The 12,330-nt window shown below is 49.1% G+C and overlaps 1 protein-coding gene across 2 annotated transcripts in view; it reads left to right on the top strand.

Moving 5' to 3' along the window:
* The first annotated feature begins 1,864 nt into the window (after window positions 1-1,864).
* Window positions 1,865-12,330, top strand: part of PDGFC (platelet derived growth factor C) — a 198,658-nt gene continuing 188,192 nt past the window's right edge. The window contains exon 1 of one of the 2 annotated variants that reach the window (XM_072773761.1): window positions 1,865-2,274. In XM_072773761.1, the coding sequence (XP_072629862.1) occupies window positions 2,157-2,274 (118 nt within the window). In that variant the 5' untranslated portion in view covers window positions 1,865-2,156. The remainder of the gene's footprint in view (window positions 2,275-12,330) is intronic. The other variant, XM_072773760.1, reaches the window with a different exon arrangement.

Below are 12,330 nucleotides of genomic sequence, written 5' to 3'. Positions count from 1 at the left end.
GCAAATATGGATTCACACTGGTGTTGAGGAGTTGCCAAAGGGCATAGAATAACAAGCCTCTGTCCGCTAACCTGTAAATTCTCTGAAGTCCAGGAGTGGGCCTCGTTCCACCGCCTTGCTCCCTTGCACTGTGAAGATGGAAGTGGCAGAGGGGTAAGAAGGAAGGAACAGGGTAGGTGAGTAAAGACGGACTGTGCTTATTAGAACTTTTGCGAGGCAAACAAGAAAAGGGCCCAGGACCCAGGAGAGGTCCAGATGGCCGGTGTCAGTGGGGGTCCCGACACAGGAGAGGGCCGGGCCTTTTCTGCAGGACTCAGAGGAGTCCGTGCCTTTCCCCAGGGCCCCTGGGCAGCTCCCAGCAGAGGGGAGGGCCACGCGAGGCCGGCACCGGGCAGCCCGGGGGGGGGTGGGGCGGGGGGCACTCGCGACTCCAGCGGGACCTCGGCCCGTGCCCCGAGGCTGCCGCTTCCTCCGCACCCCCGGGGAGCACCGTGACGGCTCCGACTGTTCGCGCGTCGGGCGCTGCTTCTGCTTTGCTGGCCGGGGACCTGCCTGCTGTCGCTGTAACGCAGCCCGAGGACGAGGCGCAAGCCCGGCGAGCACCGAAGCGTCTGCGCCCCCCTCCCGGCGCCCCGGCCCCAGGGCGCAGCCCCAGGCGGCGGGAGCTCCCCGGGCCGCGCGCCCCGAGCCCCGAGCCCCGAGCCCCGAGCCCGGCCCAGCCGGGCGGGGGGTGGGGGCGGGGGCGGGGGCTTTACTTTTGTTTTCCGCATCCCGCCTCGGGGAGCTGGAGGGCTGACCCAGGGCAACTCTCTCGTTCCTTCGGCGCAGAGGCTCCGGCCAAGCCTTCGGGAACGGGGATCCCCTCGGAAAGTGACGACAGTCCCGACCCCGGGGAGGGGGTGGGGTGGGGGGCGGGGAGGGGGCGCTGCGGGAGCTCCGGGGCCCTCGGCCGGGCCCGGGCCGCACCCTCCGCCGCCCGCCCCGCTCGCCCTCCGGGGCCCGGGCCGCCCGCGCTCGGGGTCCCGCCGCGCCCCCCCGCCCCCCGCCCGGCCGCACCTGCTGAACCGCGGGGCTGCCCCGCCCGCAGGCGCCGACCCCCGCCCCCCCGCCCGCCGGAGCCGCCCCCCGCCCGCCGCGCCCCGCCCCGCCCCGCCCCGCGCGCTCCGCCCGGCCCGGCCCGGCCCCCGCCCCCGCCCCCGCCCCTCCTCGGCCGCCGCGGCGGGGGGAAGGTGGACGAGGGGAGGGGACGCGCCGCAGCCCGGGGCCGCCGGGCCTCCCGCCGTCGCTGCCCCGCGCCCAGACGCCGCGCCGGCCCCGGGGTTTGCGCGGACCCGCGGCGCGGGGGGAGGGCCCGGCCGGAGCCCGCGGGACCCGACGCGGCCCGACCAGGTGACCCGGCGGGCGGAGGGCTGCAGCCAGGTGCCGCGATCCGCGCCGCCGCGCCCGGGGCCCGCGCCCGGAGCCCCCGCCCGGAGCCCCCCGCCGCCCCGGGCCCGCGCCCGCGCTGCGCCCCGGGGCCCGCCGCGCCGCCCGCGCCCGTTTCTTCCCCTCCCCCTCGGGGTGGGGGTGGGGGTGGGGGTGGGGTGGGGCGGGGGACAGGGGCGCCCGCGGAGCGCATCTATTGGCAGCGGCGTCATTGATCCGAAACCGCTCGCCGCCTGCCCGGCCCGGAGCCCGGCTCCGCGCGACCCCGAGCCCCGGCGCCCCGGCCTGTGCCTGCCCCGGAGTGACAGGTGCTCCCGGCAGACTTGCCGGCGACTCCCCGCCGCTCCGCCGGCCGCCCCGCATCCCCACCCCGCCCCCCGTCCTCCCTCGCCTCCCCCACCCCACCCCCACCCACCCCACCCCCACCCCACCCCCACCCCCACCCCCACCCCCACCACTCCGGCACGGCTCGGGATTTGTTTAAACCTTGGGAAACTGGTTCAGGTCCAGGTTTTGCTTTGATCCTTTTCAAAAACTGGAGACGCAGAAGAGGGCTCTAGGAAAAAGTCCTGGACGGGATGATGTGGAAAGGAGCCTGCGGTTCCCCGCGGCCAGAGCAGGCTCGGCGCTCCCCCCGCGGCGCAGCCTTCCCCTGGCGGTGGTGAGAGGGACTCCGGAGTCGCCGCTTCCCCAGGGCCCGCCGCGCGCGAGCTCTCGCCCCGCTCGGCCAAATGCTCCTGCTCGGGCTTCTCCTGCTGACATCCGCCCTGGCCGGCCCCAGACTCGGGACTCGGGCTGAGTCCAGCCTGAGCAGCAAACTGCAGCACTCGAGCGACAAGGAGCAGAACGGTGAGTCGGGCCCCGCGCCCCCGCTCGCTCCTGGTGCCCGCGGGGCGCGCGCCTGTGCGTGTGTGTCCCGCGGGCCCCGCGCGCCGCTGTGCGATGGGACCGGCCGCGCCGCCCGCCTCGGCGGGGGCTCCGGGGGCGGCGGGCGGCCCGCGGCCTCGGGGGCTGCCACCGGGCGGGACCGGGCGGCGGGGGGGGCACGGCCGGCCGCGGCGGGGAGGGCGCCCCGGGCGCGACCGCGGGCGCCGGGGCCGACGCGCTCGGCTGAACCTTCGGCTGCGGAGTTGGGAGTTCAAGACCTGCCCCAACCCCGAACCCTAAATGAATGAGCCTCGGCACGTTGCACTTCACTCCGATTCTCTCTCTCTCTCTCTCTTTTTTTTCTTTTTCCCGTGGGGAGGGGAAAAGGGGGTGTTTGAGGGGATGCATCAGCCGCGTTCACTGAAGCGCTCACCCTGGAAAAGGCATCAATTCATCAGTAAGTAGGTAGGAAATAACAGAGGTCAGGAGGCCGCGTGGACCTTTTCAAGGGGAGTTAAGAAATGGATCTCTCTTGCGCGCTCTCTCTCTCTCTCTCCCCCTTCCTCCCCCCCCCCCCCAAATGTGCCTTTGTGCTCCCAAAGCCCTTACCTTTCTGGTGTGTGTTTTTATATGTGTTGGTGAATGACTGCTATGTTGTGTGTGCTGGAAACGACTTAATCCTGCATAGGAAATGAGAATTACTTTCAGCTTTCAAGTGTACCTGAAATGTTTAGAAAACTCTCAGATGCGAGTTCCCCTGGGCTGGGATTGCACAGAGCTGGAGAAAGGCTCCTTTCATAAAGCCAGGGCAGCTTCAGGGTGTGTAATTTGCTTAGCCTCTGAACCCCATATGATTTACATCATTCAATTTCTAAACTCTTTTTCTCTTGATCTACCATTATGAAGTCATTTTCGAGAATACTTTGTAAATAGAAATTTTATACTGCACATGAAACCACAATGTTAATGTAGGCTGTCTAAAATTAGAATATTAAATGCCCTGTTTACAAGTGGTGCTCTTAATGTTACTTGAAAAGCGATGTGCATGGGTTTTTTTTTTTTTTTTTTTTTTTGACTGCTTTGTGTGCCATCTACTCAGAATGCAAGAATGCTGTCACTTTATTAGCCAGGGGGAACTGAACACGAGCAGCATACCTAGAAAATCAGAATGGTGTGTGCTGCGGCTTCAAGTCACAGCAACTTTTCCCTTTATGTATTGGGGCCGTGTTGTTAAAGCTTCCACTTTGAATGCGAGCTCTCTGTTCGTCCCGAAGAAAGCGCAGAAAGTTGTAAAGCGCAAGGATAGATTAAATAAGGATTCCCGGAACTTTTGTGGCCGTGATTTGGACGTGTTGTATGTGCAGCAGATACACGTGATCACGTTTATCGGCCAGTATTCATGTAGTCAGTCGCTCCTTACAACTTGCTAATGTGATGGCACATGGCACCTGCAGGCTGCTTGAGCTGCTGATCAAAGGGCAGCCTAGGGATCTATCTCTAATCACAGGAGCTGCAGAGGACTGGGGGAGAGTGATCAAAGGAGCCCCAGCACCAGCTGTACCCTGGCAGGAAACAGAGCAGACCAACCTTTGTTCTTTTTCACGTAAAATAAATGTCCAGCTCAAAATGCTGCTTCTTCCTAGACAGGCTTCTCCAAAATGACGATGCACAATATTCGTGGCCGCACACTTCTCTGTTGTATCGTTCCCGTGCCATTATCATTTCTAACTTCTGCGCTGTTTTATCAAGCCTGTCCTGGCTTCTGTCACTTTTCCCGAAACCATTTGCGACTTGTGCCTCTGGTTGTCATACTTTCTTGTGATCCACCAACCATCATCACTTTGTAATGGGCCCCCGAGAGCTCTCACCGGGTCATTGGCCACTTTACTGAGGAGGTGCACACCCTCCGGAGAGGTGAGTTCATTAAGCCAGGCCACACACACTCTGTTACCATCGGAGGCTGGGCCATTTCCATTCCTAAGTTGCCTGATGCTAAAAATAGCCTGGCTGTTTCCTAATCTGTGGGTAGAGGATTGGGCTATGTTTAGCTCTTGGGAGGGTTGGCAGCAGGAAGTAACTGGAGGTAGAGAACTACTCACCTTGTAGTTTTTAGCCTCTGGAGAAGTGGGACTATCCAGCACCAGGGGGCAATATAGAGCTATTTTCCTGCACATGCTCAGGTTGATTTTTCTGCTTCAGGTTTCCAAGATTTGAGGATAACAGGTAGGTCCCAAGAAGATCCTGGAACTTCTTTATCTTCTTTTTTTTTTTTGGGGGGGGGGTGGGTGAGTTCGAATTTTTCATTCCCTTATGTGGGATGTTTTTGCCCTTGTAATGAGTTCTGATTGATTTTTGATTGCACTCATGGTATTCTCAGTTTTGAAGATTGCCCAATTCTGGAAGTACAAACCCTTCTGGAGATGCCACACAGAAACGTCATTGGCCCAATATGCGCATTGCATCGTTTAATGAAAGGTCTTCGAAGTGCCAAATGTCCAACTTGATCTGTTTATTGTGACTACTGGAAGTCATTCTGGATTTCAAAGACCTCTCCCCAGTGATACTGTCTTTTCCCTAGTAGTCTAAGTCCTCAGCTATTGAGGCAGTCGGATCCCAGGACTGCCTCATTTCCTTACTAACTTGGTGTCCCAAGAGGAGCTGAGCTATGAATGCATGGAAGTTGATGCCTATAGCCAATGCTAGATATTTGGATTTTGGTTGGATCGTGGGAAGGTGCTTCCAAATTCATCTTGAGGGATCAGTGTCATTTATCCTGTTGTTATTCATTATGTGGTTTTGGGCCTAATACTCTTTTGCAATTCTTGCCGCTTTGCTGTGAGAATAGCTTTATCCTCCAATATTACGTTACCTATGTGTCCTTAGTTCTTAACCTGAGGTCTAACCCCGAAGTCTCACATGTAAACCAAGGGTCTCCAGGTGTAACTTAAAGATGGAGATAAAAGATTAGCACACTGACTCATGTAGGGTTCCTGGCCTATACCTCCTGTATGACCATGGGAAAAATGGCTAGTATCTGCGTGCACGCCCTTAGAGGATACCGCCTGCCATAAGACCGGTAGGTTCTGGGATGGAGAAGGAATCATACGCATCACAAAACCAAAAGAAGCAAAGCTTGCTTTATCGATTGCGTATAGCCCATATAGACACCACTCACAAAGTTGCTGATGGAGTTAGGCCTCATCCACACTGTATCATTGGTAAGTGATTTTAATTTATCCATAGAGCCGAAATGTGCTTACTGTTCTCATTTTTCTTTAACCATCTTGAGTGCAGACTTGGAATATTTCCCTATTACTTAGGGCTATCCTAATGAACATCATTTACCGTATGTGCTCTTTGACTCAAGAACTTTTGTGGCCTGTAGGGCCATTTACCTTGGGGACAAATGATCCTCTAGGAATGCCTTTCTGAATACACGTATCTTGTGTTTGTGGCTACGCTGTCTGTCTTTTCTTCTGGGGCCAGCTTGCTCCTCCTCCTGCCATGTGCCTATGCCTAACAAGCCTCTCCCCCTACCCTTTCTAGGGCATGGCTTCAAGGCTCTATTTTACTGAGAATAGATAATCACAATCCTTCAAATGGTGGCCAAGAATAAATAGGATCTTATCCAGCGCTAAAGGGACTTCCGACGAGTTAGTCTATAAGTTGTAGTGCGTGACCTTTGTGATATTTATTTTGTTTAGGGGATTTTTTTTTTAAAGAACTTCCTCCTTGTTCTCTGCTCGGTTTCAAACTGTTGAGGAAATTGAAGAAGTAAAGTGCCATTATGTAATGATGAACATTGTCTTTCACAGTGACAAAAAAGCCCCATTCTGTGTTTTGGTAACATTTCCCTCCTACCAAGTGTTATCTTTTACAGTTAACCTGATGTATTTTATATTCACCTTGAAAAGATGATGATCAGGTCTGTAGGAAGCTTTAGGGACTAGCACGTTATGTGTTAAAAAGTTTTAAACAGAGGCCAGGATCTGACACTAAGGGTTCCCCAGTGGTGGCACTGGTGGCACTTTGTAGACTTCTATCTCAGGCACCAACATCTTAGCTTTATCTATTCTTATTTCATCCCTCCTGACACTTATTTTTTACAGATCTTCTTTATATTCTCTTCTGCTTCATGTTTTTTTTTCAGCTTTTATAGTGCTAAAATTCTGTTTCATCTACAAACTTACACAGTTTTCGTGGAAACAGAATTCTAATCATAATGCGATGTGTTAAGTCAATAAAAACAGAATCAATGCATTCATAACGTCCATACTGCCCCCCCACCAAAAGTTCCCAAAATTGCTAAAATTTTCCCCATGGGTTTTTATTTGTGTTAACCAAAATGATAGAAGTCGTAAAAGTCCTTTTATCTACTCCATCTAGGTTCGATGCTTCTGGTTGTTTTATTTGGAAGTACCATACGTAGCCAGAGTGTCTCTATATAATGCTGTGTGATTTCTATGTGACTTATTTATTAAACAGTCTCTCTGTGTTATTTTTCTCTACCACTGCCTCTATGATTTTTTTTGTTTTTCTGAATCTCTCTTATTTCCTGAGGACACCTCTAATGGTTGATTTTCAGTTGGTATGTACCAGTACTACCATACAGATTGTTAAAATACTGAAATATTCCTAATGGGTTGGGAAGGAGCCAGTGCTACCCTTTTAGGACAAACTGACCATCATCTATGAATCAGAAACTACACAGTTAATGCTTGATAGGACATCCAGGATACTACTCAGGATACTACTCAGGACGTCCGGGATACTACTCAGGATACTACTCAGGACGTCCAGGATACTACTTCAGCTCTGCTGGCCTCCTTCCTGGTTGATCCACATGCCTGCCATATTCGTTGGTCACCATCTTCACACCTTTAGCCACTGACAATTTCAGTTATACTGAGGTCCAGCTCTTCTCTTTTCTCCTCCCTGCTTGGCAGCTGAGGCCAAGCTGAGGCTTAAAGGACATGGAGTAAGGAAAGGATGTAGCCTTTTTTAAAGCCTCCTTTTCGCAGCTTCTTTTGTTCTATCTTGTCAAGGTTGGGGCCTGGGAAGTGTGATGAAGCAGGGGGGCGCGACTCACATGGCCTGGGATTGCAAGCCTTGATCGGTTGTTCTTGTTTCTGTGGGCAACACTCATGCATGGGCAGCAGCTTACTGTCATCTAAATTAAATGGATCATCTTCCCATAGGTCTCCTTTTCTGACCCCTTGATCTGAGTTAGCCAGCCCTCACTATCACATCAAAGTTAATTAACTGCGTAGTACTTATTATCACTCTTTGCTATTCTTCTTGTTATTAATCAATTAATTGTAAATCTACCCCACTCACCATTCCCAGAGTATATAAATTCCCTGAGAGTGTGGACCTTGTCCATCTTGCTGTCTGTGGGAGCGTGAGCCCCTGGAACGGGATTGTACATAGTATGTGCTCAATAAATATTTGTTGGATGATTCTGGATGTCGGGCCTTATTAGAATAAGACTATGGTGTTGACTACAATAGTAGAGCCATCCTTGAGGATGTATTTTTTGGTCTTGGAACTTCTACACTGTTGGACATTTTTCATAGGAAGGTTAAACTGGTTTATTTATTGGTTGTGATGTGTTATGCTAATCAGAGTACTACCTTACAATCTTGGATAATATGCCATGCTATCAGGTGAGCCTGTAACCAAGTAAGTGGGTATGTTTCCTAGAACGGGTGCTGGTCACTTTCTTAAAAGTGCCATTGCTAAAAAAAAAAAAAAAAAAAAAAAAAAAAAAGTGCCATTGCTGTACATACATACCTCTGTGTTTTCTCAAGATGAGGTGCTGTGCGATATGAACCAAGGATCTGAAGAATGGTAGATTTTAGGTGGCTGAGATGCCTCCAAAAGCAGTGTGCCTTCTATCTTATGCTTGTGGCTCACAGTTGCATAGGCTAGACATTAGCAATAAATACGGTGCGTGAAATGGTAGGACTAGAAGGATCCCGGGAGCCTTGTCCTCACCAATGTGCAAAGTGAGACCTGGAGAGCTGAAGTGACTCTGTCTAGGTCACCGTTTAGTGCAAAACTATGAAACCACCAATGTGGTCATGTGGGTCATGTGTCTTCCCTTATGTAAAGAACCAACGGGCAGATGGAATTCTAGTTGTAACATTCTGATGCTTCGTATAAAAGCCATTCTTTATTATTTCTGGGGGTTGCATGCTTTGTGGGTTGTAAAGGGAGACGGGACACCCTTGATCCTGAAACACACTTATAAGAACATTAGGGAAACCAATCTCAAAATAATCACATTAATTAAATATAACAGATAATCTGACTGATACATATATATTATAATATATATATTATAGTATATCTATTGGGATAGAAATTGAAGAGTTTGGGAAATAACTTGAAATACTACCTTTTGAATTGTTACTATTACATGCCAAGACTTTATTTTAAGAAGGTATACTAGGTCCATAGATAGATGATGTTTACTCTAATAGTTTGGTTTATTAACTGATGATGATGAAGAGGATGGTTGACATTGGAATGCTTGGGTCCACAAGGGAGGTTTCTTTTAAAACAATGATTTTGAACATTTCATTTCACTGGTAAAAGTATCATAGGAATGAGTAAATGAATGTGGCTAAGTGGGCTCCAGAAAGCACAATTCTGTTATTTTTTTGAATGTATATAATGAGTGACCTTATTTTTGTATACATTATAATATATAGGATATTTTATTCAGAGGTTCAAATTTCTCTTCAAAGTCAAGAACATCAGGAAGGAAATTCATAGCTGTGGACTTGAATGGCTTGCCTAAAATAGGATTAAATGACCAAAATTTTATCTGTGAAATTTCTAAATCTGAGAACAGAAGGAGCTATAAAGATTATATATAAACCGGAGTTCTACTAATTACGCTTATCATTAAAGTCATGTTACTAAGAGTGATTTTTTTTTTTTTGGTAGCATTAGCTCATTTTGTCTTTTACTTCAAGAGAATACATGTCAAATTGAGCTTAGCCAATTCTGTCTCTTACCTGACTTCACACTAGACTTCATATGCCATCTTCAAGCACTTATTTCCATTCTCCTGGTGACTGAACAGCCTCTTCCCTGGACATTTGACTTTTGTCTAAGCCAAGCCATCTTTGCCAGGCTGGCTTCACTAATTTTGCTTTCTTGTCAAACTATCTTCCTTCCTTCCTTCCTTCCTTCCTTCCTTCCTTCCTTCCTTCCTTCCTTCCTTCCTTCCTTCCTTTTTGTACTTGTTTTTTTTTTTTACCCTATTGGAAGGTAGTTGAGCCATTTCTCAATCAAATGAGGTATGTATTGGGTTGTTGGGTTGTTGCAGGGAGGAGGGCCTGTGTTTCTGAGGGAAACCAATATCCCTGACAGCAAGAAGTACATTGATGGTAAATGCAAGGATCTAGATTTGCCCTGCTGCTGCTTGCGATGTGTTCTGATAAGATGCCAGTGAGAGCTCTCAGGAGAGACACAGGAAGGGCAGTATTGGGATGCCTTCTTTGTGGGTGGGTAGACGGGCCTAAAGATCTCTCCGTGGGTCTCTGGTTTTGTAGTGCTTAATAATGACACCCTAGGAGTGCCTGTTAGTTGCCACACTTGTGCTCAATGTTTGCACACAGCTTATCTTTATAACCTCCCCATCAGGTATAAGGGAAAACACCAAGGCTTCACTAGCTAAGTAGCTTAGCCAAGGTCTCAGAGCTGGTAAATGTTTGGACCTCGGTCAGACTCCAAGCCAGGACTCAGAGTCACATGCTTCTTCCTTCATGAGTTAAGTGGTCTAATGTTTTATTAGAACATTGTTTTTATTCAGCAAATATTTATACGCATCTGCTCTTGGCTAAGCTCTGCACTAGGTGCTGGATGCACAAGGAATAAGATGCAGTGCTGCCCTTGAGAAGCTCCATCCGAGAACGATGACAGATCCTCCTTTTAATCTCATGGGCTGCTAGTGCTGTGCTCAAAGTGCTCTGGGAACGTGGAGTGCCTTCTTTCGCTTCAAAAATCCTCTGTTGATTGACTAAGTGGTTGACTCTGCCTGGAAGAGAAGAGCAAGGAGAAAAGTTCTCACAGGGGAGGTGACATAGTTTGAAATGAGTCTGGGAGTGGAAAAGAGGGGAACGTTCTAGGCAGAGGGAACAGCCTGCACCAAAGAATAAGCACAGGCACGAAAGGGCATATCCTGTGGGAGACCAGAAGACTCTGGTGTTGAATATGAGCAGAGGCAAGAACATAGTGGAAAGGCCCTGATGCTGGTCACAGTGGCACTTAACAAACAGAACAAAAGAAAAGGTGGTCTGTGTGTTTCAGAGCTACTGAAAACCCTTTATTTTCAGTTATTTTCGAAGCAGACATGTAGTAGAAGAGGCCTGCTCTGGGGTGTGTCGTTGACTGCTTCTTGGTGCAGTTTTGTCCCAGTCGTTAGGGGTGTTTGGCGGTTCAGAATTGGCTCTAAGGGCAGGCTGGACAGCCTCAGTTACACTCAAAGAAGCTAAGCCTGCGTCCACGCTACTCTCCCTGGCCTTCTTTATGTAAACAAAGAGCTGTTTTCACACTTCATTCACAAAATGGATGGCATGCGGAATGAGGCTGGGTGAGGGATCAGGAGATTGTGGTGAAAGAGAGGCAGCTCCCAGCACGCTGAATTAGTGTAAGGAAGCTATTACGTTGCAAGAGGTGAAGAAAACAGCCTTAACACTTTTAAGGGAAAGGCTTTCAAATTTTGTGGAAAATTAATTCCTGTGAGGCTACGTTGAGTGACTGCATCATTTCTCTGGTGAGGCTCATTCTGGTCCCTTATAGACAGAGCTAGGAATATTTTGTGGTATTTAAGGACTCGAGAAGAAGGAGTTTCCTTCGTGAATGTGCTTCCTAGATACCATGGCATTTTTTTTTTTTTGAAGCTATGCTGTTTGCATTCTAGGAAAGCCTTGTTTGTGAGTGGGTACTATTTTAGGCTTTTCAATGTTTGCAAGATGGAGATAGGCTTCTGTGCTTAAATATGCCCAGCTGGCCATTGCACCTGCCTTTTGAGTCACTCCAGAGATCAGAAACCATTAACAACAGAAGTTGGACTTACGTGGTACTTATCTCATGTTGTTTCTGGCAGTTATTTTTGCTGGGTATTTATAAGGACATCTGTCTTTTAAAGAGTCGTATTACTTATCCCTTTTTTTTTTTTTTTTTTTTTTTTTACCACTAAGGAATAAATCACAGCTTGTTTCCCATACTGCCACACACATTCATAGTCTGAGGTGATTGGAAATGCAAATTCAGAGTCGTTAAAGCATTATAATTTCTTTTCCTGTGGCATCAGACGATATTTGAAATCAGTGTACTAGAAGGAACATTTGCTTAAAATGTGATTAAGATGCAAACAGATGAGAAGAAAGAAAGATTCAGTTCCTTACTGGAAATTTCTTACTGGGTTTGGAAATAAAGGGAACCTGCAGTATTCATTTCGGATTTATCATGCTTTAAACCAGAGACGTAACCAGTAGGGTGCACGTTGTTTAAGAACACAGGAAAACAGCTTCTGATGCTTTCAAATTACTCGATGGAAATCTATACTAAAGACTCCTTACTAGAATGAGATTTACCATCAGATTACTCATTCAAAGGACAGACCAAATTCAGCTGTATTTCTTGTAGTGGTTCTGGGATATGTAAATACTATAACAACAAGAAGAACAATTTGATAGTGGACGTATGAAAAGCATTGCTTTGCACATCCAGAGGCAGAGATGGGATGTGCCAGAGACAGATCTCCTCCACTGGAACTATGTTTATGTTGCAATGGTAATAAAATGGGTTCCCATTACAGAAGCAGCGATGTCTCTGAAGCCTTTTGTTCCTGACTTTACGTTTATTTATAAACAAAAGCGCACTCTATTTGTGGAGGTCTACATGAAAATGAATCGCCTCTACAAAACCGTGGACTAGACCTCATGGTGTTCTTATGGTTTCAGATGCAGCTTTACGTATATGGAGATACCTATGATGGGCTCAACTGTATCTTTACTTTGT

This window comes from Canis lupus, chromosome 13, assembly GCF_048164855.1.
Source record: "Canis lupus baileyi chromosome 13, mCanLup2.hap1, whole genome shotgun sequence".
In the NCBI taxonomy this organism is placed as follows: Eukaryota; Metazoa; Chordata; class Mammalia; order Carnivora; family Canidae; genus Canis; species Canis lupus.
The sequence above is the reverse complement of the archived record's forward strand: the minus strand, read 5'-3'. Positions and strand labels throughout refer to the sequence as shown.